Source organism: Rhinolophus sinicus, chromosome 4, assembly GCF_057876585.1.
Source record: "Rhinolophus sinicus isolate RSI-liver-muscle chromosome 4, RSI-T2T, whole genome shotgun sequence".
In the NCBI taxonomy this organism is placed as follows: domain Eukaryota; kingdom Metazoa; phylum Chordata; class Mammalia; order Chiroptera; family Rhinolophidae; genus Rhinolophus; species Rhinolophus sinicus.
The window spans coordinates 88,252,185-88,278,301 of NC_142504.1; the positions used below are offsets into that span (position 1 = coordinate 88,252,185).

Below are 26,117 nucleotides of genomic sequence, written 5' to 3' on the forward strand. Positions count from 1 at the left end.
TGTGTGGCAGAGTCCATGGAGAGAGAATGGTAAAGGGGAGGGTGATGGGACTAACTACGAGACAGGGTTTCTTTCCTTTTGAAACCAGAAGAAAGGTTTGTAGAGCTACCTTGTGAAGACGCAGATGTTAAGAGTGGTTGGGCATTATCCGTGTGACCTATGTGAGGGATGATGAACCACGAATTTGGCCACAGCCTGGAATGGAAAGAACTGTGATTTTTTATTGGAAACGAAGGGGGTCGCCCGCGAGCAACGAGGAGAGCGGTGTGAGGCCGAGTGGAGCCTCGCTGCTCCGGAATGGCTGAGGCGGGCAGGCTGCAAACCTTCCCTCCAAGTTACAGCGGGTCCCCAACTCTCTGCCGCCCCTCCGCGATTCGGTGACCTCGCGGGAAGCGGCCCCTGAGCCCCGCGAGACCCCGCACGGTCCAGTTAGGATTTTCAGAGACCTAACTGGTCCAGAGGCCGCGGTGACGTAGAGGGTCCACCAGCATCCACCAGGCGGCCCGGGTGCCAGGCCTGGCGCTGGGGTCGCGGAGCGGAGCCTCGCACCCCCTAGGCCTCTCGTCTGGCGCCCCCTGAACTCATCTCTTAAGAAGAGCTTCCTGGGTTCCCCGGCGCACACGCCTCCTTTAGCTTTCTTCTTCCCTAGGGAAACCTCGCCGGGACTCCAGGTGCTGCCAAAACCGCTCTTGCTGCGGGAGACCGTCTCCCTCACCTCCTGGTGCCCAGCTGGGATTTTCTGAATCTGGGCAGCAGGAGCCCGCTGCTGCTGCCTTCATCTGGAAAGCGTTAAGCCCTCTCCCAGATGGAGAAAAAGCCAAAGGGCAGCCATGTACCTTACCCCCAATACACCCACCCCGGTTCCCGGAGCTCCGAGCGGTGCAGCTTAGCCCGGGCGTCCCGGGCCGCGGGACGCACGTACAGCCGTCGGCCCAAATGGCATGCCGCTTGCGGGGGTCAGCCCCCCGGGGGGTGTCCCCGCCCCGCCGCCACCGCCAGCCGGCTTGGCGCAGGGCTGCGTAAGCCGCGGGAGCCGTTCTGTCCTCTCGTTCCCTGCGGCAGGTCTGGTCGGTGGGGGCAGCCGGGCCTGGCTCAAGGGGGACGGAGGAGGGGAGGAGCCGGGGCAGGAGGAGATGGAGGGGCCCCGCCGGCCCCGCCCCTGCCCCGCCCCCCCGCGGCCGTAGCCTGGGCTGCAGCCCCGCGCGCCGGAGCCTGCGAGCCCGCGAGCCAGCAAGCGGCGGCGGCGGCGGCGGCCTCCCCTGCTCGCAGTGACCCCGGCGTCCTATCCCGCGGGCCCGCCGATCCCGGGGCTCGCGCCCCTCGGAGCAGGGATGCATCATGGCCACGTTGGCTTGCCGGGTGCAGTTCTTGGACGACACAGACCCTTTCAACAGCACCAACTTCCCCGAGCCCAGCCGGCCGCCGCTGTTCACGTTCCGCGAGGACCTCGCGCTCGGCACCCAGCTGGCCGGGGTCCACCGGCTGCTGCGGGCGCCGCACAAGGTATGGCCTGGCGGGGCGGGCTGGGCCTCCCGGACGCAGCTCCTCCAGTGGGGCGCGCTAGGGTGGGGGCGCCGCGGGCAAGCTGGGCGGGGCGCAGCCCCCTGCGACAAGCTCCCAAAGGCAGACCTCCTCGCTCCCAGTTAGGCAGAGGGGCTCCGGGCACCCAGAGCCTGGCGCGGGATCTCCCGGGCGGGCGAGGAGGACAGCCCCGCGCTCTGTCCCGGAGCTTGGGACGGGCGGGGCTGAGCAGGTGCCGCGCCGGCCTGAAGCGGGATGGAGAAGATTCCCGGGCACCGCGCCGTTAGCTCGGTGGCGTGGGCGGGGTGGGGCTCGGACGCCGGCAGTCGGCCCCGGCACCCCGGCGGGTGCCGAGCCGGGCGCGGAAAGAACCAGGTCCTGGGATACTCAGGTCACTCGGAGGAGAGTCCTGAGCGACGCCCCGGACAAAACCTCACAGGCCCATGGGGTAGTTGCGGGCGGCCGCGCGACACTCGCGACAAAGCACGCTTCCTCGGGGACACTCCTCCTCCTCCCTCGGGGGGGCACCGCCTAGGACGCTGACTGCGCACGGTGATAACGTTCGGAGTAGTCAGTCCCTTTTTCTTAGGAGAAGCAGGTGGCCTTGGGAACCTTGGAGGAGCTGTCTCTGTGGGAGGAGGGGCGGGGGCGCGGAGGGGCGGCTCGCGCACAAAGCCTGAGCCTCGCAGCCTGAAATGAGTGTCCCCTGGGAAGAATGGCTTCTCAGTCCACCCGATAGAGTTTTCTTTTTAACCCTTTGCAGGAGGACAGGCATCTTGCAAAGTGTGTGTTGCAAAGAGCTGGGCATTGAAAGCTCACCATTTAGTTACCCGGGAGAACCCTTCCTCCCAATTAAACAGATTTAACAGCGGCTTGAAGAATTACTTCCGTGGTACATTTTTCCCCATAGGATCCATATCCAAGCTTGAAGATGATTTATTCTTTGAGGATCAACACTGACAAATGTTTGGAAGAGAGAACCCTTGATGCCCAAAAGAACAAAATTGATTCAAAAAATTCTTTAGATGTCTGTCTGTATGGTGTTCACCTGCCTTGGAAGTAGGGGGGGGGGTTGTGTGTGGAAACCCCTGAACTTGGGCAGTGGTGTTTTTCTTAGTCTATTAGTAATGTGTCAGTGCTTTCCCCTACTGCTTAATTGGTAAGCTGTTTTCAGGAATGGGGAATGAGGCAGTTGTATCTCATTCTGCTGGTGTTGGTGCAGGATGGATACACTCACCACTCCTGGGAACCTCTCTGGCCATATAGGTAAGTTGGCCTGGGAGATGGAGGGACAGAGTGATGTATTGTGGATTCAGCTTATCGGAGGCACTGTTGTGAGTTATTTGGTTCTTCTCAATCAGTGGATTCAGCTAAAAGTTTTCAAAGGGCTTCCTCAGCATCATATTCCATTCATTATGCTCTCTGATTACAGTGATCTTTTCTTGAAACCACAGAAGACATAATTGTGGCCCTATGACCTTGAAGTGGTTTTCTTGGATTTCAAACCCTATATACATGGTTGACCTTTCAAGCTGGGAGCTGAAATACAGTTTTATGTTTTCATGGAATAGCTTCATAGTCTTGACCTAGTGTTCCTGGTCAGGTAGGAGGAAATCCCAATGCTCCAGCATCGCTCCACTGAGACTGGAAGCCACCGCACAGCAGTTGCACTGGCTCACAGAACTTTCTGAGTTGTCCCTTGTGGAATAAACAGAACCAGAAGGTATCCCACAGAGACCCTTGACCCCCTGTCTTGGGAGCCAGCCAGCTTAAGTCTCTGAGTCTTTTGCCCAAAGACCCCTGCAATGTATTCAGATGTTTTTACATCTAGAGCTGATTGAGTGGCTGATTCTGTTAGCCAGAGTTCTATAAAGCAGAATTCAGGGCATTTATATGCCTATATGCACTTTTATCTTTTAAAATGCTGGTAAAGTTCCAGCAGGAACTCTTAAAATTGGATGACCCACCTGTTACAGAAAGAGCTAACATGTTTTGAGTACTTGGCATGTAGGTATGTGTTCTACCAGGGATGTCAATGCATGGTCTTATTTAATACTACACATGTGTGTATATTGGAGACTTTTATGATCCCTGTTTTACAGATAAGGAAGCTGAGGCAGAGAGTGATTAAGTAACCTAGTTTCTCTGCTAGGAATGAGGAGCCGAGATTCAAACCAGGTCTGTGGGGTTCGAGACCCCAGTGCTGTTCTGCTCCCAAGACCAGCTGTGTGGTGTGGGAAGAAGCCACACCATTTGGGGCTTCTGTTCCATTGACTTAGGGAGTTCACCAAATCACCTTCCTGTGCCAGGTACTGTTTAACCTGGGGCAGGTGAATGTTACAAGCATGAGTAAGAGTCTTGAGGCAGAATTCCTGGCCTGGTAGAGTTCCCATTCAGAGATGGGAACAAATACTTACCAAGCCTGCTGTGAATTAGCAAATGGTGAAGGAGCGGGCAAGTTGTTACCCAGGCCCCTGGCGTGGATAAGGCTTCCCAGGGTCGCAGGGAAAACTTCTCCCAGGTCGCGTTGAGCCCAGCCTGGCAAGAGGAGGAGTTTCTGGGGATAGAGGCATTCTGGGTGGTAGAAAGAAAGAAGAAGCATGACTGTGGAACATGCAGACACTCTCAGTGTTCCCAGCCATCCTGCATATTCAAATCGCTGGGGAGTAAAATTTTGCTTAGAGTAGATTGGCACATACACAAAAGTGTGCAGGGCGTAAGTGAGCAGCTGGATGAATTTTCACTAAGTGAACACACTAAGTATAACCAGCCCCTGGAAGGCCTCAGCAGAGGGTCCTAATCTGTAAACCTCCCTAGGGTTTTCCCTGTGCTGGGGACCTTTGAACTGGATAACCACTCAGGTCCTTCCAGCCCAAACCTGAGTCTATGTATCTTCTCTTAACCGGATGATATATTAATGTCTGCTGACTCCATTAGAAGTTAGTTATTCATTTAACTAAACCATTGTGTTGGACAAAAACAATATATTGCACTTATTATGCTGTACTTCTCTTTTTCAAACTGCTAGATTAGAAACCCTTCCCCCTCTCCCCCTCGCTTTTCATAGTAGTTCCAGGTAAGATTAAATAAATGCTTAGTTTGATAACAAAAAGGTCAAAACAGGTGCTGTATTCTCACTGGGAAGATGCTCATTTTGGTGGTTCTATGTTTTGTCTGGACTAGGTGTGTCCTTTTGTTTTCAAATGCTGTATAAACAGATGTTTATTTATGGTGTAGTGTAAAAAAAATGTAATTATAGGACGTCTAATGTAGAAAAAACTATGCAGTAGAATTAAAAGCTTAAATGTGTCTGGATTGATTGACGCTAAAGGCCAAGGCTTTAAGGTTTCATGTTTCGTTTTGAGAGACACACTGGAATTGTAGAATGTTTTTACAAAGAAAATGATAACTAGCTTACGTGTCAAAATGGCAATAATGACTCGTAATTTAATTCAGGAAATGTTTTGGTGCCTGCTGTGGACGAGAGAGTGGAGTAATACTAACTGCTGTGTCCTAGATGCCTGCCTGAGCCAAGCACTGTCCTAGACACACATCACCTCACCATGCCCATGACCTCCCCATGGGTCAGGTACCATTTTTGTTGCATCTCACAGTAGAAGAGGCCCAGAGCAGAAGGGGGTCAGCTGATCATGGGTTGAGAAGATCCCAAGTTGGCGTTTGATACCAAGTGTGCGTTCTTAATGACTCCACTTTTATGTCTTGAATGTCCGCCTTCCATTCTAGGCAGCCTGTCCACGTCCCAGAGTTCCATCCTTTGATTGGATTAGCTACGACTGTACCATGTTTTCATTCCTTCTCACTGCCTTTGTCATTGTGGTTACCTTGCTGCCTCAGCTATCGCACCTGTAAAATAGCTGACTGCAGTGGGCTGGCCATCACCTGGGCTCTTACTAGAAGATGCACTCAGGCCTCCCTCCTCCCTTGCTGAATCAGAATGTGCATTTTCCCAAGATGCCTTGGTGATTCCTGTGCACATGACAGTCTAACATCTTGGATCAGAGGTCATTTAAGTCAGGCTGTCAGTATGTGGGGGTTGTCACCATCTCCCCTGTTCGAAGGTAACTTTCTTGAGGGTGAAGACCTCGGCGTCCAGTTCTCCAGGAAGCTGAGTAGTGCTCAGATGGAGTGTGCACTAACTTGATTGATCAGTGTTAGTTTTAGAACACAAATCCACTGGTATCATTGCTGTAATGAATTTCCACTTTAATCCTCTTAAGGGACACATCTGTTTGCTACATTGCATTAAGATTTTTAAAAGATGAGATCATTAGTAAAGTGTGTTGTGTCACATAGCATCTTAGGACAAAACTTAAAGAATGTTGTATGAACTACTAAGAGTGTCTCTGTGCAAGCTGAATTGAATCTGACTCTATGTAATTAGCTCAGTTGGTTGGAGCTGTGCTATTGAGATCAGGATCATGGGATTGAACCCTTTATGGGTCAGTTGGCTTTGCGTCATGCACGGCCACAGACCGCACTGGTAACCCAGCCACATGTCCAGCAGGTGCTGTCATGGCTCCGTGAAAGGATTTAGGTTGGAATGGGCTGGTGGAGATCTTTGGGGGAAAAGGGCTAACATAGGAGTTTGTGCTGGCCACTGCACTGTACGCCTCCCACGCCTAACGTCATTTATACTCACAACAACTCGAGCAGACAGACAATCGTGTCCCCAGTTAATAGATGAGGAAACAGACACCGGGAGGTTAAGCAGGTTATCTGAGGCCACACTGCTTTTACGTGAAGGAGCTGGAATTTAAGATCGAGTCTTTTTTTACTCCAAAGCCTGTAGCCAACTGTGTCCCATTATTAGAAAACCAGCAGAGCCCATGCTCTGTGTGCAGGAGGAGGTGTGTGGAGGGGGCGGGGGGCTGACTGCATGGCCTTTCCAAGGGACTGCCCATCGCAAGGCTGTGACTGAAATGGCTGTGCTCTGGTTAAGTCTCACCAGTGTTGAAGTTGTACGAGTCTGTGCCTTTTGTCCTCGAGTCCCGCCTGTGTCCCTCCAGAAAACATCAGAACTGTCTTCGCTCTCCCCCTCCAGACTCTGAAATGTTAATTCTTAATGGGGGCAGATTTAACACTGATTCCCATGCTGAGGCCAATTCAGGAACACCCCTCCCCCAGCCTCCTCTCCCCTCCACCGGTTATTTCTCTAAAGATGAAACTTTGGAGTCCTTGGGAACTGTTCCGTCCTCAGAGGGAAGACAGTCACCACTCCTGGAAACTGCCACACCTCATCTCCAGAGGAAGCCTCTGTTGTCTGTGGCTGGCTGACTAACGTCCCTGATTTAAACCTGGCTTTCTAATCACATATCTGGTTTCCACTTCTGTGGGACATTTTCAGAGTCTTGGGTTTGTCAGCATCTGCTCTTTTACAGAGATGACCAGACTGCTTGTTGTTTTATTTTAGTTTTACTTTTTTTTTTTTTTTTTTTTTAGCTGTTTTATTGGGAAGTGTTTCTGTGCCTTGTTCTGAACTAAGGAAGAAAGAATGGGGGAAATGAAGTTACAATGAATGTGACTTCACCGCAGGGATATAATCAGCAAAATCCAGATTGTGGGAAATCATAGTTTCTCCAACAAATAAATTGCAAAGACAAAACAGATGGAAGGAAACCTTAGAATAAAAAAGACTTAAGGGATCTATCAGAAAAAAAAAGATCTATCAACCAATTGTCATGTGTGGCTCTGATCGGATACTGATTTAAACAAACACATGGCAAATAAATATTTGAGATCAATGGGGAAGCTTGAATAGTGACTCTGATGTTAAAAATGATCAAAGTTAAATTAATAAAAATAAATTAATAAAGGTATTTGATAATAAAATTGTTAAAGTATGATAACAGTATGGTTATGTTTAAAGAAAAGTTAGTATTTTTCAGAGATACATACTGAAATATTTGCAGATGAAATTAGGTGATGTCTGGAATTTGCTTCAAAATAATCCTGGATGAGGGGCAAGTAGGTAGGTGACTGTACAGAGAGAAAAAGATAGAAAGTGGGTTAAGGCTGGATTATAAGACTGGATTATGGGTATATGAGGGGAAATTCATTATACTATTTTTTTTTTTTGTGGGGGCTAGGTTACTTTATTGAAAATATGACACCTGAAACCTAACTCAAAGTTGTAGACACTTACAAAGGCTTCTATAAATTATATCCCTCTCCATGGTACACAATTCCTTTTTTTTTCCTTTATACTAGTTTCTATGCTTTTGTACACGTTGAACTTTTTTTTAATAAAAGAGCTTAAAAAATTAGATTACGAGTTCCAGTGTTCCCTTTGGGATCAGAGTCCTTTCATTTGTGTCCTGAGCGTGTTTACTACCGGGGAGATGTTCAGTCATCAGCGAATTTGTTTGTTGTGCCTCCCCTGATATTTTTCTTCCCACTCTGATGGTCACGTTCTCCTTAGGATCTTTGAAAAACAAGCATAGGACATCAGTCTTTTAATGTTTAAGGGATCTTCCGAGGCTCAGCAGTTCCAGTGATGAAGTCAGCAATCATTAGTTATATCAACTGTCATGTAAAGGAAGTATTAAGGTAGAGGAGTGTCAGTTGATGCACCTAGATTTTTATCACTAAACCAAGATGTTGCTAAGACTAATTAATGATACCAATATAAAGGCAATCAGTTTCCCGGTGGCTATTGGAGCCTGTGACGTGGTCACACCAGGGTCTTGCCTGATTCCTAGTGAGCCAGCTCTGCCTCCATCTGCAGTATGCCTCAGGAGAACATCTCGGAATGCAATGAATGGCAGTGATGTTGTTTGTACATGAAAATGTAAGTTGATTATATACCTTGGCACTCTTACTCCGAGCCACTTTCGATTTCTATGGACAAATTAACCCATTTGTGGATTACCTATTGGGGAGGGAGAAGATAGCTCATTAAAAAAATTAAGTTACCATGTATCAGCAAAATTATATACCCAGAAGTTTATCTATTTTTAGAGCCACATAGTGACAAATGGAATGTACATTGTATCTATTTACAACTTGGGAACATACCTCCTTTTCACCACTTAGATTTGTAACTGAGAAATTAAATGTTAGACTCCAACGGAAAATGTTTAGGACTTAATGTTAGGGGAAAAAAAAATCTCAAAATTGTTGAACATATTGAAAAAAGAGAAAATGTTAAACAACTCGCAGTTCAATATAGAACAGTGCTCCCAGATTTGCAAAAAGGACCCAGACAAATGAGTTTGTTGATTCGTTTGTTGCGGTGTCGTCAAATATTGTTAGCATTCTGGGAAAGAAGAAAACCCAGAAGACTTTTTGTTATTGATTAGGCTACTCTGACTCTTCCTGCACTGGTATTATGGCAGGGAAGAAATGCCAGGGTCTTAACCACAGGTCACAGGACAAGCCAAAGATATTTTGAAGTTCTCAGAATAGAAGATAAATGACACATCTGACTGGCTCATCTGATCCCAAGAGTTTTCATCACAAATGAGCTGATGGGCAAATGCTCCTGAATGGCTTACACTGACATGCTTAGAGCAGGTTGGAAACTGAGCAGTGGGTCCTCAGAGGAGAGAACGATGAAGAGGGTCCTTCTGGATCGTACACAGCACTGCAGCCATTCACTGTGGCTGCCTGACATGGCCATGGTTTTGACTAAGGAAGTTTATACCAATTACATTTTATACCACTTTGGCACACGTTTCCTTTTGTCTGTGATTTGAGTTCATCTCTCCAACCTTTCCCTCATTGTAGTTATTAATCCAGAGTCAATGGTGACACCCCTTACCACTCAGGAAAACATAAATGTGTGGTGGTACTGGGGTTGTGACACCTGGTTTAAACAAGCATCTCCCCCTTCTTTTTCTGTAGTTTTATTAGATGAAAGCAAAATTTAATATTGTTAAGTATGCTATACCCTGCAAACCTAGCTTTCAACCCTTGTAATCAGTGATGAGGAGACTTCTGTCTGGCCCTCTGGTTTTATCAGGCAGACTTCACGCAGCCTCAGGGAGAGCAGCTGACTGAGGACCAGAGGTCAGCAAGCTCCAGGTTGCAGGTAGTGTGGTGGGCTCCCTGCACAGCCTTCAGTGTTGCCCTGACCCACATTGTAGCCCCAGCCTCGGGGGTGTGTTTTGGAGCCCTTTGCTTTGTTGTCTAGCAGAGTTTCGTGTGCTAACATCCCAGCATCTTACTGACTATAGTTTACACTAAGCCTTGATGTCTGGTGAGTGGATGTTCTCTCCTTGCCTTGGAACATAGCCCTTAACAGGAAAAAACCAAAAGTTTAGAGAGGACCAGAGCGGGTCCATTCAGTGGATTTTAATGTGGAGGAATAACCTGGGCAACAAGCCTGCATGATTGGCTAAAGAGGACAGGGAGAGTCACATCGTGTCACTCGTCTGCTCCAAACTTCCCTCAGCCCCCTGAGATTCCAGGTTGACTCCAAAGCCCTGAAGGGGCTGGCCCACTGCACCATGAGGGCAGGATTAGTTGCTTGGTTGGTTTTATGGTCTGTTTGGTTTACCGATGTAGCCCTAGAGCCTAGAACAGTATCTCACACATAGTGTGTGTACAGTAAATAGTATTTGAATGAGTGAATTATCGTAACTTTTAGAGTTGGAGGGAATGACAAGTGGTGTTCTCATCCAAGCTGTCTCCATGTGGAAGTCCCTTTTGGAAAGCCTCTGGTCAAGGATGTTCTAACTTCATGTATAATAGTGAGCAGTTGCCCCTTTCTTCAACTATGGCCTTTTCCATTTTGAACTGTATTTGTTAGAATTTATTCTTTATTTGTTCCTGATTTTCACTTGGAGAGGTGGATCCCCATATTCCCACAGATGGGGATGGAGGGGGGTCTGGACAATTAATTGATTGTCTGTGCCCAAAAGAAATAGGCTGGATAAACCAGAAAACCATGCTCCTAGGGTTTGGTAAGTGGAGTGACTTGTGACCTGCAGATAACATCTAGAGGGGCTTGCTAGATCAAACCTGTTACTTTTCCCTGTGGTGGCAGAAGTAAAAAGCTGCTTTCTTTTCATGTTAAAGCTGAGTAATATGGACTGCTTTTATTACTCAAATCAGTATATGCATATTGATACGTATATATCTGGTAACCCAAAGCATCTTCACACTTGCAGTTCCATTTAGCTGTGCACTTAAACTGTGTGTGTGGCACTAGGATGACATTGCTGGGGTGAGGTTACCATGAGCAAAGCTAGATTCAATGACAGAAAGGCCAGGAGGCAAGAGGTCTAACCTTATAAAACAAAGCATCTGTTCCTGTCATTGAAATTTGGAGACTACAGAAAGGCACACTGAAGAATATAAATCACTTTTCTCATCACCCAAAGGGAACCACTCTTAACACTTTACGTCTTACCAGAATTTGCATATCTATGCATATGAAAACATAACGTTCTATCTGAATATTTTCCTAAATCATTAAATATTCTTGGACATATCATCTGTAAGAACAGCATGGCAACCCAGTCTGTGCATGTCACACGGTCCAGGTAAACACTGCTCCTATGCTGTGTGAGGGAAGGGCTTCTACAGTGTTTCCTTGTCGCATGTTTGGTACTTAATAAATATTCATTAAATGAATACATGAATGAATGAGTCATTGGATGGTTAGGTAGTTTCCAATTAAAAAACTACAGCTAATGCTGTAATAGATATACTCGCAGAAAAAACAAACTGTGCTCATATCTGATCATTTCCTTAAAAACAATTCCTAGATGTTTAATTGCTGAGTAGAAGGGTAAAGAATTCATCTTGGATGAGAGCAATTTCCCCCGTTTTAAGCATAGGAGACGGTTGGAAAGATGGGCCAGTGTAGGGCCACATTGTGAGGCCCAGTCTGACCTCTTCCTTTCACATGCAGCTGGTGTTAGGGCTGCAAATGATGTTAGAATTCTGGGAATCCCACCAGGTGGTATTCAGAGAAGAGTGTTAAAACCCTGAATAAATTATGGGTATGTATCCCATTGCCTCTTCCTATTTTGAGAAGCAAAATCATGACTATTCTTTAAAAGTCAATGTAAAGTTAGAACGATTATATTTCATGCATGCAAGTAACAATATTATATTAGTAAGACGAAGATACATCTCAGTAGTTATTAATGCTGGGAGAAAACAGAGGCACTCAAGCTGTAGATAGGACAGTCAGTGAGCCCCCTTCTTTCCAGAGACTTGGCAATACATACAAGTCATAAAAAATGATTATTTTTACCCAGTGACACCACTGATAAGAGTTATTTGAAGAGATTAATAAAAATGATAAAATGCTACATGTATAAATATATTTGAGGATTGTTTTAATAATGAAAAGCTAAAAACTCAGTGTCCAACAACAAAGGAGATATTAAGTATATTTGTATTTTATTATGGATAGAATATTGGGTAGCTATTAAAATAATTCACATCTCAGTCTGTTCAGGATACTAGAGAAAAATGCCATAGACTGGGGTGGTTAATGATAGACATTTATTTTTCACAGTTCTGAAGCCTGGGAAATCCAAGGTTAAAGTGCCAGCAGATTCGGTTCTTGGTGAGGTCTGGCTTGCAGATGGCTACCTGCTTGCTGTGTTCTCACATGGCCGAGAGAGGAAGCTCTGATGGCTCTTCCTCTTCTTATACGGGCACTAATCCCATCATGGGGGCCCCATCTTCATGACCTCATCGAAACGTAATCACCTCTCAAAGGCCCCACCTCCTAATACCATGCACTGAGGGTTAGGGCTTTGACATACGAATTTTTTTGGAGGAAATAGTCAGTTAGTCTATAACAACCCCCATGAATCATAAAGTTGTGTATATGGAAATGTATATAAGAAATGTCAAAAATGGAATGAGTAACAGCCTTCTCCCAGACCTGCGTCCCATCCCCCTTCTGCCTCTCATTCGTTAGAAAAGCCATGAGAACTGTGAGTCAGCCTCTGTTCCTGTGCACCCGTTGAGTCCTCCCCTTTTCGTTCCTAAGTCCCTCGGTGCTCATGTGGACGCCTGGCTCTGGCAGGATGACAGCTCTCTGACCCACCCCCCAACCGACTTCCCCTGACTTCTCTCTGCACTCTAGTGGTTCACCGTTATTTACAGGGTAAAATCCCCACTCTTCACAAGGACACTTAGTGCTCTCTGTGACCTGGCCTTTGGTCTGCCATTCCCGTGTGATCCCAACTGTCCTTCTGTCACTACCTTTCCTAAGGCCGGCCATGGTAACATGCTTGCAGTTCTCCTAACAGGCTGCTCTGGATGGTTGGTCAAGCTCTTACCTTTACCCGGACTGCCCCTCCAGCCCTCCAGCCGGGGCCGAGACCACGTCTAAGGGTCACCTCTGCTGAGCTTTCCCAGCCCGCCTCCAGACCTGTGTGGGCTGTGCTCTGTACACCCTCTCACCCATGACACCCTGGTTCTTATTTCATGCCATGTCACCATCTCCCCACTAGGTGTAAACCCCCAGTAGTAGGAAATGCATTTTAAGTTACCTTTCGGTTTAGCGTTCCTAGGGCTGTGCCTGATACATAATAAGCCCTAATAAATAATTTATGAATATTTGAAAAACTGTTACGTGCAACCAGTGCAGTATCTACTTATACACATGATGATTGCAGACCCTTAACCTCCATGAGATGATATCCTCAAACCTTTGTCAGATCCCTAACCTGTAGACATGATTTGGATGTTATAATTCCCCCCCCCGACCCCCACCAAACTGCCAGTGAGCGAGGGAGAACCAACTCTTCAATATATCAAAGACTTGTTTTCTGGCCTTTTCTGCAAGGTCCATGCTAGGTCCTTGGACAGGAAGCCTCTGGATGGTAAGAAAGCTCTCTGTCCTGTCAGTGTCATTTCCTGTTGAGTTTGGAGGGGTGTACACCCCCCCCGGGGCTCTCCTGGGTGGCGGTAGGTCTCCTCCATGGGGCAAGATGGGGACACACTGCCATGTGAGCCAGGTTTCTCCCCTTCCTTGTTGTTCTGAGACTTCTGCTCAGCCTTGTTCACTATTCCTGCCCATGCTGAGCTGCATGAGGGTGAGGAGAGTTGGGAGCTTGTATGAAGGGCAGAATCCCTGAGGCCAGGGTGGCAGCAACCTCTGTCACTAGTGGGAAATTCCAAGAGAAGGTGGTTCTGGGAGACTAGAGTGGTGCCTGCAGAGGCCAGCTGCCCTTTCTACACAAGGAGATGCAGCCCTTTGCCCACCTCAGAGACTCCGGGTAGATTTTACTTGACGTGACGGTGCTCACCTCCTGGAGAGTATCACCCCTTCACCTCATCAGATCATAGCTTCAGTTCACGAGAGTGCTTAGCTGGCTCCTGTCCACAGCTTCTGTAAGTCACCCACCGTCTGGCTTCTGCAGGACCTGGCAGTACCCGAGTGGCTGGTGTCTGTGCAGCCAGTGCCCAGAGGTGGGGAGAGGTTATCTTCCTGGGGTCTTCCATTCAAGTTCAACAGCACCGTGTGTCTGGGGGGTAGGGAAAGGAGAGCTATTGGGTACCCTGTCCAGAACAATAGTCAAGGATATGAGTGGTTTTTTGTTCCCAGAGCTGGGTGCATTTTTGTGGACAGTGATTCATCACTGAAAACGCCAGTAACAGAACCACGGCATGTCTGTGCAGTTTGCAAGGCACTGGGACATAGGTTCCCTGGCTGGTCCTCACACAACCCCGAAAGGGGGCAAGATGGGGCATTTAGGCCCCATCTCCAAGATGGAGATGTTTAGGACATGAAACATTAGTTTAGGAAACTAAAATTGGGTTGGTTTCATGAGTGCTGCACAGTAACTGCCCCACAAAGGGTGTCAGGGTAAGAACTCAGGCCCCCATCCTCTGACCTCCAGGCCCCAACTCTCTCCAATGAGGCTCCCTGCCTCAGTCTGTCAGAAATAAGCACAAGGAACATATAATAACACCCAGAGAAGTTTGTGAACACAGGGAACATTTCAGCTGAGTTCGTGGCTATCATATGTAACCACGTTGTGAAGATTTTTATGAGGGCTGGGCAGCAGAGTGGGAAGCTTTATTTCTATCAATGCCACTGATCCCAGGACATGAAAATCATCATGTGATGATTTGTTGGGGGAAGTAAGTCATTAATTTTAAAAAAGTTTACAACTGAAGGCAGCATATGACTCCTGTCTAAGTGTGATATAGGCAGCCAGGGCTATGGAAATGTCAGACGTGGGAAAAGTTCACGTAGACTCCATGGTCCAAAAAGCCTCCGGGAGTGATCGGGTGGGTTTGAGTAGGTGGAAGGCCTTCCATGCTGGTGAGAAGGGACCAGGAGTCACGATCAGGCCTGGATGGCTCTGGGCTGGTGAGAATGGGCCCCTGGAGGGCGGTGACCTCCTGAGCCGTCGTCACTGAGCACAAAACTGTGTCAGAAGTTACTTCCATTCAGTGTAATGGAAACATAGGGGAAAGGAAAGGAAGGGGAGAGAAAAACGTGAATGTGGGAAGGAAATATTTACCAGGAAAAGGTGAGGTTGAAAGAAAAGGGGCAAGGAAGAAAGGAGAGGCGTGGGCAGGCAGTCACTGAAAAGCCACCTGTGAAGGCTGCGTGGGAAGAGGAAGAGAGTCAGGGACAAGTGGCAGGATGGGCCTGGCCTGGGCCTGGAGGGGAGGGTCTCCCACTGTTCATGGCCCCGGGTCACTGCTGGTTCCTGGTAAGTTGAGGTATCAGCCAATGAGGGTTTCAGATGTGACCCTTTCCAGAGACGCTCCCGCCTTCTTCTCTTTCACAAACGTTTATGGGGTGTCTGCTTGGTGTCAGACTCTGTTAGGCCCAGCACAGTAAGCAAAATAGAAGAAACCAAGGGTCGGTTAAGTGGCGGTGGCTGCAGCTCCAGCTCCAGCCCAGCGGGCGCACTCCACATTCCTCTCCTACAACCTTTGGACAATAGCATCTCCCTTTGGGGGCTGTTGTGGAGAAAACAATAAAGGATCCTACCATTGCATGTTACAGGCATCTGCCACTTGGTGTATGTGGCCTCCAGCTCCCGCTGCCCAGTGGGCATCAGCCGGCCATGGAGTTTCCTAGGTCCTCCTCTCTGCTGCCGCCCCCCCCACCCAGCAGTGAATGCAGAGACAAAAAGAACCTTCAGGTGCAGCCCTGGCCTCCGCCTGCTTGTTTGCCTGCACCTGTGTGCCCCATCTTCCTGACGGGGGCAGGTGTGTCCCTTTCTCTTTGCCGTGGCCAGACCTTTTTCACTATACCTTCAGCATCTATTTTCCTCTGGGATGTGTCCTTTAGCATTGAGATGGGCTACAGCCTCTTTCATCCAGGAAACCCTTCCTTCCTGGCCCCCAGACCCGGCCCTGTGTCTGTACCTTCACCCCCGAGTGTCTTAGACCTTGTCTAAGCTCCACGGTCTTACCTCCCTTTCCCTCCTTCCGTTCCGGCGCCTGTTCCCTCCATCCCAGTGAAACTGCTTTGGCTAAAGTACTCGTCTTTAATGCAGTAGCTACTTTTGTACCTTGATCTTACTGAATCTCTTAGTCGCACGTGCTGTTTCTGGTTGTCCCCTCTGAAGAAGGCTTGCTGTTCTAAGTTGGATGGTGAGAGATTCACCTGTCCTCTCTGTTCCTGCTCAATCTTTCTGCTCCCCTCTGCCCTTTGAATGTCGTCCTTCCTCGGGCTCTGTCCCACGACCATGCCTTCCCCTTGCGGTTGACCTCCTTTCCTGGGTGACTTCGAGGGCTTTCTGATGGCCCAGCACTCTCTCTGGTCCCGAGGCTAACTCTCCAGCTGCCCCCTGGACAGCTCCCCTTGGATGTCCCACAGATGGTTAACACTGTGTGTAGATAGAATCCTATCTTCCCGCACAGCCATGTTGCCTCAGTGAGGAATGTCACCGTCCAAACCAAGCTGACCAAACCAAGAACCGCTCCTTGGCTCTGACCCCCACCTCTCAGCCCTCACATTCTGCTGCTGCTGCTTCTTGGCACTTCTGTCCCCATTCCATGTGTCGTCCCTATCGCAAGTACTCAGCAAATGACGAAATGAATGAAAAATAAACATAATAACATATGAGACAGTGTCTGTCCCATGGGAGTTGCTAAAAAAAAGATGCCTGTGTTAGTTTCATGTCAGTAAACAAATCACGTATAAGCATAGTTGCTTAAAGCATTTTTATTATCTCTCACGGTTTCCTTGGGCAGGAATTTGGGAGCAGCTTGAGGTGGTTCTGGCTCAGAGTCTCTCAGGTTACAGCCAGATCATGGCTGGGCCCGAGATCATGTCAGAGGCTTTTTCAATCACGTGTCTGGCTGGGAAGATGCCAGTAGCTGGGAGCTCCTCTGGCCTGTCTCTTTATTTCTCTGTGGTCTCCCCACAAGGTCTTTCTGGGATAGGACTTCGGGTAGTAGGACTCCAAAGAGAGAGGGCCAGGGGGACACTGTATCACTTTTTGTAGCCATCACTCTTGCTGCATTTTACTTGTTAGAAGTGAGTTACCACGGCTGGCCCACAATCAAGGGCACAGGGATCAGACACCATTGTTCCATGGGAGGAGTGTCAAAGCATTTGTGAACTTTTATAAAGAAATTTACATGCAGTAAAATTTACTTTGATTTTTGGTGTGCAATCCTATGAGCTTTAACTACTATAAGTCCTCACTTAATGTCGTTGATATGTTCTTGGAAACTGTGACTTGAAGTGAAACGACATACAAAGAAATAAGTTTTTCCCAGAGGCTAATTGATATGAACAAGAGTTAAGCTCCTACGGCGTATTTCTGGTCACAGAAACATCAAACTTCTAAACAAAGACCCTCAAACACGTGCAATGTTAAACATTGAAATAAAGGTGAGCTATCCATACATCTAAGAAAGGTTATTAAAAACAAGGGAATTCTTTTCCCACCCACTTATTGCAGTTCAGGGTTGCAGGTGGCCGCAGCCAATCCCAGCAGCTCAGCACACGCCAGGTGGGAACCCACCCTGAACAGGACGCCCTTCCATCACAGGGCACATTCACACACACACACACACACACACACACACACACACTCAGACTGGGTCAATGTAGACATGCCATTTGACCCAATCTGCAGAGCTTTAGCATGTGGGAGGAAACTGCAGTACTTGGAGGAACCCCACACAGACATGGGGAGAATGTGCATACTCTACACAGACAGTGGCTCTGGCCAGGAATTGATTTTTTTCCCCCTCATTAATGTTATAATGAAAGGACATTGAATGAAATTACATTATTCAATGAGCTGCTGTACCACAGGATACAGAACAATTCCAGCAACCTAAAGAATTCCCTAGCCCCTTTGTAGTCTGACATTCCCTGGCAGGCAGGGATCTGTGCTCTCTGCCTCTAGCTTTGCTTTTTGCAGAATGCCATATAAATAGAATCATTCAGTATGTAATCTTTAGAGACTGGCTTCTTTCACTCGACATAATGCTCTTGAGATCCCTCTAAGTTGTTTCATGCATCAATGGTTCATTTCTTTTTAATGCTGAGTGGTATTTTATTCTATGGATGTACCAGTTCATTTATCCATCCACTTGGTGAAGGGCATTTGTGTTGTTTCTGGTTTGGGGTGATTGATTACAAATAAAGCTGCTATAAACATTTGATCTGGCGGCCACATCTCTTCACCACTATGTCACACCCCTTTCTGCCATGGACATTTGTGTAGATATTTTGCGTGAACATAAGTTTTCATTTTTCTAGGACAAATACCTAGAAGTGAGATTGCTTTCTGGCAGAGAATTCCCTGGCTTCTCTCCTTAGCCCGACTGTCAGGAGGTTTGTACTTATTAGGCAAATTACCCTGTGTCAGAAGAATTTGTTATTGGAGTCTTTGGACTTCAGAGTATAAGTACTTTTTAAAACACTGCCCACAGAAAAGACCATTCATTGAAAAATCATTGTAGTTATTTGACTGCTCTTTATTCTTAAGCCTTCAGAGGCCCTGCTGTAGATGAGTTGAGAGGTGAAGCCCTGGTGTCCCCCTGCAGCCTGGTCCCCCTGAACCCCGACATCACCCAGCAGTCACTCTGTGCCCTCACTCTCCAGCTCCACAAAGGGACAACGCCTGTGACAGAGCTGTGTGGGAATCATTTTCCAAACGGAGCACAGATCACCAGAAATTCTGTCAGTTGGCAAAATACCATAAATAAATGAAGCAGCAAGCAGCACTGGAGATTGTTAGTGTATGAAAAACATTTTGATTATTGAGCATAGAGATGAAGTAAGTAGTAATGGGGGAGGGGGGCATGTGGCCGGAAGGCTGTGGTTCTGTTTCTCTGTTAAGTCAGAGAACAGGTCGGAAGGGGGCACGGTGGGCACAATGGGAGGGGGTGAAATATTTAAGAAGTTCAGAGGCTATAAGATTAAAGGTCCAGTTTTTGAATGAGTTTGACCTTCTCTTTACTAAGGGAAAGCTCAGTGTCCAGAAGGTCGTCAAGACCTGTAGTGAAGGACCCCTTCACCAGGGCTTCACACACGTTCCATCTGTGCCTAGCTGAATGAAACACGTAGAGACCTACCTGAAATGCACATGTAGAGCTCACATTTTACCTCTCCTTCTATTCTGCGGGATTGTCTGGGAATACTCACTTTCCTTAGGATGTTGTAGTACATAAATTAGTTCAAGGGTTTAAAGGGGGGAGATCTGTTCAGTGTTCCAAGTACCTTTAAAAACCGAGAATGTTGGTACATGTGATCTCATGAACCCTGCAGAAGTCTTTCTCTGACCCTACGTAGATGTGATTTCTACCTCTTTCTTAGGTTCCCAGAAGTGAGCCTGGAAATCCCAGAAGAATAACACATGGTCCTTGTTGCCAAGAAACCATAGGCCATGATGGTGACATGTGGCCTGATATCCTAACCATAGGGATCACATTATTTCTATGAAAAATGCATTCAGATTTCCAGACACAGACAACCATGTCTCAGCGAATGTTTGAATGCCACCCGTGTGTAAGTTGGGGACTGTGCTTATGTAGAAAATTGGGACTGGCCTCTATTTAGTTGAGTTTCATTTGACCTTTTGATGTTTGTCAAACTGTTTAGGATAGTGCCCCTGACCCGTCTCCCTGGCAAGTGTCTGTCTGTCTGTCTGTCTCTCTTTTTCTTGGTCGCTGTTTATCTCCTTGGCCACTCAAGAGCTCTGTATTCCAGATTCTGCCACTTGTGACCAAAGTCTTCCCCCTCTGAAATGTCAACCTAATTCTGAACTTCTTGGGTCTTTTGTTTACCCAGTGTGCAGAAGCTTTCACCAGATTCTCTTATAGATGAAAGTTGGGGGCTCCCAAAGATGGGATGTGGGGCTTAGGTAGAGCTGGGGTCTCTGGCTCATCCTGAGAGTTTGGACTTCGCTTGTGTCAGTAGAGTTTGTGAATAGCCCTTTGGTTAAAGGCCCAGCCTCATGTCAGCAGGGAGGGAGCATTTAGATGAAAGCCCAGAACCTGTCTGTACTAACATGTGCACCTCATTAGTTCCTGCCTTGGCCCTGGCCTGGAGAGAGGCCCCCCATCTGTGGTGTCCCAGCGAATACCAGCAGTGCTCAGCCAGGCAACTCCCCCATCACGTATGCCATCACCCCGACTTTTGGAACCATGATTTGGTTTCCCGATTTGGTGTGTGTGTCCCTGCTTCCTCCTTGGTGCACTGTCCCGTGATGCTGTGACCTGCCAGGACCTGAAGTGGCAGCTCTCTGCCTGCTGTGGCTGCACACGCTGCTGGGCTGTGGGTGAGACAACCACAGGAAGACAAGAGCTAATCCTAGGCTGAGGAGCGGGAAGGCAGAGGAGGGGCTGCGTGCGCCTGTGTGCTGTAGGCTGAGGGTTCTTTGTGTCTCAGGGCTTTGGTGTCTTTAAGCCTCTTTTCTTCCCCCACTCTCTTGGAGAGCCACTGCTTTCATTTTGCAAAAGTTTCTCAGCCTGCCTGGTTCCTGAAGCAGAGCATGCCAGCTCCATTAAATTAACATACGCAGTTCTGCAAAGTCTAAACAGTTTAAATTTCATTATTCTGGGCAGTGTTTGTCTGGTGACTAGAGTTTGCCAAAGCAGGAGGAATCTGCAAGGAGGCAAAGACGGGCTTTGCCCGCTGCACACCCAGGACCGTGCTTTGCTGGTGCCTCCTCGCACACGGGAGAGGATTGGAGCTCCTCAAGAGGGCTCTGCCACATTTAAGTTGTTCTGCAAAAATGGGATCGCACTAATTCTCCTGCATGGATCACTGGGGCTAAAGACCCATGTGACAGGGAGAGGGTCAGCTCTTTGGACTGACGTAGTTATCTGTGCATATTTCACAGTGTATTTTGGTCATACTGTCAGTCATTGTTGATTGATGGGCCTTAGGTATCATGAGTGGTTTAATAGTTTCCAATCAGTTTTCACAAGGCTCAGAAGAATCAGTGGATTGAAGATGAACTGATCGGGCAAACTCACTGCCCCATCCCAACACCCCACTATTCTGTAGCCTGGTTCCTGCAGAACTGGAGGGTGTGGGCTCACTTTTTTGAGGTGAGGCTACTGTTTATCCCTCTGGGATCAATAACTGGCAGTGTGTTAAGAAGCAGTATGATGTCTTCAAAGCCCATTGCTCATGAACCTGGGTAATTAGCTGTGTTAATTACTTATGTGTTCACTCAACACATTTTTATGGGGCATCTGCTATGTGTCAGATTCTGTTTTAAGCACTGGAGAAGCAATAGTGAACAAAACCGGCAAAAATCCTGACCTGCATGGAGCTTATATTCTAGCAGGAGAGATGCAGGGAGAGGTAATAACTAAAAGAAAATAGCAACTCATAGACACAGACAATAGTTTAGTGATTACCAGAGGGTAAGGGGGGTGGGGGGTGGGCAATGAGGGTAAGGGGGATCAAATATATGGTGATGGAAGGAGAACTGACTCTGGGTGGTGAACACACAATGGGATTTATAGATTATGTAATACAGAATTGTACACCTGAAATCTATGTAATTTTACTAACAATTGTCACCCCAATAAATTAAAAAAATATATGAAATGAAAAATAAAAAGCAAATTACATCATGTGTTAGTTAGGTGATATATGCGGGTCTCCTTGACCTCAGTTTCTTCATCTATAAGTGGGAAAATTGCCAGCTCCCAGCATTTGTTCCTTCCTCTATCTCTTCTCTAGATCTTTGTATGAATTTTTTTGCTATTGCTTCCTTACCTGCAGATATTCTTCATAAGAACATAGAAATGTTTCCAACAGTGTGGCTCTGCATTGTCAGTTTTTCTGGTGACAGTGGGGGTGTGTCTCTCCCGGTCTCCAGTGGGAAGTGGTATGATTCCGTAGCCTACGTAAAATGAGGCCAGAATCCATTCCTGCTATTGTGCGTTTTGCTGAGCCTGGTGTGGCCTGCGGGAAGGCAGTCGGGTAAACTCAGAAATGGGTGCTTACCTCTGTGGGTGTGTGCAGGGGGCTGTTGAGGCCAGGGCAGTATGGAGGGACCCAGGTCTCCTCAGGCCACAGCTCAACCTACACAGCTTGTGGATAATGGGGCCATGGAGAAATCTCTGTGTTTTCTCTCCTGGCTCAGGGTTTCCTGCCAATAGGGCTGCTACTAATCCTTATTACCGTGTTTCCCCGAAAATAAGACCTAGCCGGACCATCAGCTCTAATATGTCTTTTGGAGCAAAAATTAGTATAAGACCCGGTCTTATATAATATAAGACCAGGTCTATAATATAATATAATATAATATAATATAATATAATATAGTATAGTATAGTATAGTATAGTATAGTATAGTATAATATAATATAATATAATACTGGGTCTTATATTAATTTTTGTTCCAAAAGATGCATTAGAGCGGATGGTCTGGTCAGGTCTTATTTTCGGGCATACGTATGTATGTATGTATGTATTCAGTATGCACTCAAAATATTGAAAGAATCTGTACTCCTACTAAATAAATAAGAAAAGACAGACAATCTAATAGAAGAATGGGCAAAAGATTTAAACAGGCACTCCAAGATGACATCTAAATGACCAATATACTTAATTCATCAGGAACATGCAAATTAAAAGCATAGATACTACTGTACACCCACCAGAATGGTTAAAATTTAAAAGCATGATAATATTAGTGATTGGCAAAGATGTGGAACCAAAGAACACTCACATATGCACTTTTAAATACTCTTTTATAGGTACATCTGCATGTTCAATGACCCAGCAATTTTATACCTAAACAGAGACCCAACAAATATGAATACATATATGCCCCAAAGACATTTGTAAAATGTTCACAGTAGCAATTTGTATGATAGCGAAAAACTTAAACAATGCAATGTTCACAGCAATGGAATGGATAATTGTATTATATTCATGCAGTAGAATATTAGACAGCACTGAAAATGAAGTACTATTATATCCATGTAACAGCATGGATGAATCTCAGAGACATACAGTTAAGTGACAGAAGCTAGACACAGGAGAGTACCTACTAACATTTATATCAAGTTCAAGTACAGGAAAAACTAGTTTATGATTTTATAAGGTAAGATAGCAGTTACCCTGGGTGAGAAGGGGGTTTTAGTGGCTGCTTGGGACCTTTGGGGTGCAAGTCATGTTCTATTTTCTTATTTGAGTAGTGATTATACATGGTTGTGTTCACTGTGAAAATTCATTGCTTTGTACACTTTTCTAAATGTGTTAAACAATAAAAAATGTACTTAAAAAACACAGAGGATAGAAGAAGTAGCATAGAATCTCGTGACGTTTGCTATGTGGAAAAGAGGGAGGTGATGGTAAAGTCCCAGATGTTTTTCAGATGCTCTGACTTTAAGATTGTCCAGTGATAGATGTATCCTCATCCGTGAGCACAATGAATGCAGTAGCATCATGGTCTCTGAGGTGCCCGAGGACCAGGAAGCAGGGAAACAGCCATTTCTGTGGCCCTTTCCCTCCCTTGGAGACACTAGAGCTCCATTGTCTCTGCCTTGTCCATAATAGATGCTGCTGGCAGTGTGTGGAGTGCTGTGGGCTGGAGGAAGGAAACCAAAGGCTGCTTTCCCGCATTCTCTCTCCCCCTCCTCTTTTCTTACTCTGCTGCAAACAGTTGGAATTCTTGCTAGGGAGCCCACATGCACAAATGGAAAAGACAGAAGGACATTTATTTTAAAAAAAGGACAGATGTAAATTAGGATTTTGTAGACGGAGACACAGATGCTAAGACTTCAGAATGTGGTAAAACTTAGACGCAGTGGGCACTAGAGAGGGCTTCTTTGAGAAGGCAAGAATTCCATTTTTAGAAGCTGAATGAAACGATGTTTTAAAAACTTTCTCCGGAGAATGTTATGGGCTGAATGTTTGTGTCCCTCCCCTCCCCCCCCACAATTCATATGTCGAAGCTCTAAGCTCCATTGTGATGATGGTATTTGGAGGAGAGGCCTCTGGGAAGTAATAGATTTAGATGAGGTCGTAGGGGTGGGGCCCGCACAATGGGAGTCGTGCCCTTGTATCTACCTAATAGTGATTTTGTGCCCTTAGAAGAGGAAGAGGCATGAGATGTCCCTCTCTCCACACACGTGGCCCAAGGAGAGGCCATATGAGCTCACAGATAGATGGTGGCAGTCTTCAAGCCAGGAAGTAGACCCTCACCAAGAACCAAATCTGCTGGTGTGTTGATCTTGGACTTGCTAGCCTCTATAAATATCTGTTGTTTAAGTCACCTAGTCTGTGGCATTACAGCAGCCCAAGCTAAGACAGGGAAATAAACGTTCGCTAGGTTTAATGGCTCTGATTCCTGCAACCTGGAGCAGAGTTGCCTTGTCCCTGAGGGTGTCTGTGGCATGTACTCGCCAGTAGCCCAGCTGTGACCATCTTGTGTGAGCATGGTGGTCAAGTTAAAATAAAAAATGCCCTGTGTGAGCACCAGGGTTTTTCATTCTGGCCCCATCTTGGAACTGAGACTATCAAGGAAAGAAATGAGAACCACTTGAGTTGGTGGGAACTGTAAGATTCCAATATGCACGCCAGCGCCATAATTAGGTTGACTTTAAGTCAGGGTTTCCCTTTAAATTGCGCTGTTGTTTGTCTAACCAAATACATTAAAAACCTTATTTACTCCTAAAACAAGTTACCATCAAAGAATTGGCTCTTGGTTCTTAATCAGTGCTTTTTCACATGCGTCAAGTCAGAGCTGAAAATTCTTTTTTTCTGATTTAACAGTATGTTTCAAAGGTGTAGACTTTTTTGCATATATTTCACACTAATAAAGTCGTTCAAATTGCTCTACTTAGAAATTTATTTTATTTTAATTTTTCAATTACCGTTGACATTCAATATTATTTTATATTAGTAGTTTCAGGTGTATAGCATAATGGTTAGACATTTATCTAATTTACAAAGTGATCCTCTCCGATAAGTTTAGTACCCACCTGGCACCATACACAGTTATAGACTATATTCCCTATGCTGTATTTTACATTTCCATGACTGTTTTGTAACTACTAATTTGTACTTCTTAATCCCTTCACCTTTTCACCCAGCCCCCCGACCCCCTTACCATCTGGCAACTATCAGTTTGTTCCCTGTGTATATGAGTCCATTTCTGTTTTGTTTGTTCATTTATTTGTTCGTTAGATTTCACACATAAGTGAAATCATATGGTGTTTGTCTTTCTCTATCTAACTTATTTCACTTAGCATAATACCCTCTAGGTCCACCCATGTTGTCGCAAATGATAATGTTTCATTCTTTTTTATGGCAGAGTAATAGTCCATTGTATATATATGTACCACTTCTTCTTTATCCAATTGTCTATTGACGGGCACTTGGTTTGCTTCCCTATCTTGGCTATTGTAAATAGCACTGCAGTGAACATAGGGGTGCATATATCTTTTCGAATATAGTGCTTTGGGTTTCCTTGGATAAATGCCCTGAAGTGGAGTTGCTGGGTCATAAGGTAGTTCTGTTTTTAATTTTTTGAAGAACCTCCAAATTGTTTTCCATAGTGGCTGCATCAATTTGCAATCCCACCAACAGTGCATTAGGGTTCCCTTTTCTCCACATCCTCATCAACACTTGTTCATTGATTGATTGATGACAGCCATTCTGACAGGAGTGAGGTGGTATCTCATTGTGGTTTTATTTGTATTTCTCTGGTGATTAGTGATGTTGAGCATCTTTTCCTATGTCTATTGGCCATCTACATGTTCTCTTTGGAGAAATGTCTATTCAGGAACTCTGTCCGTTTGTTAATTAGATTGTTTTTCTGGTGTTGAGTTATATGAGATTTTTAATAAATTCTGGATATTAACCCCTTATCAGATGTATCATTCACAAATATCTTCTATTCAGTAGGCTCTCTTTTTGTTTTGTTGATGATTTCCTTTGCTGTACAAAACTTTTTTAGTTTCATATACTCCCATTTGTTTATTTTTTCTTTTGTTTCCCTTGTCCAAGGAGATATATCAGAAAAAATGTTACTAAAGACAATGTCAGACAGTTTACTGCTTATGTTTTCTTTTAGGAGTTTTATGGTTTCAAGTCTTACATTTAAGTTGTTAATCCATTTTTAATTTATTGTTGTATATGGTGTAAGAAGGTGGTCTAGCTTTTTTTTTTTTTTTTTTTTTTTTGCATGTATTGGTCCAGTTTT

The 26,117-nt window shown here is 46.0% G+C and overlaps 1 protein-coding gene across 23 annotated transcripts in view; it reads left to right on the forward strand.

Annotated features, from left to right (window-relative positions):
• Positions 1 to 1,202: 1,202 nt before the first annotated feature.
• Positions 1,203 to 26,117, forward strand: part of FHOD3 (formin homology 2 domain containing 3) — a 434,191-nt gene continuing 409,276 nt past the window's right edge. For all 23 annotated transcript variants that reach the window (XM_074340102.2, XM_074340103.2, XM_074340106.2 and 20 more), the window contains exon 1: positions 1,203 to 1,503. In XM_074340102.2, coding sequence (XP_074196203.2) covers positions 1,339 to 1,503 — 165 coding nt within the window. In that variant the 5' untranslated portion in view covers positions 1,203 to 1,338. The remainder of the gene's footprint in view (positions 1,504 to 26,117) is intronic.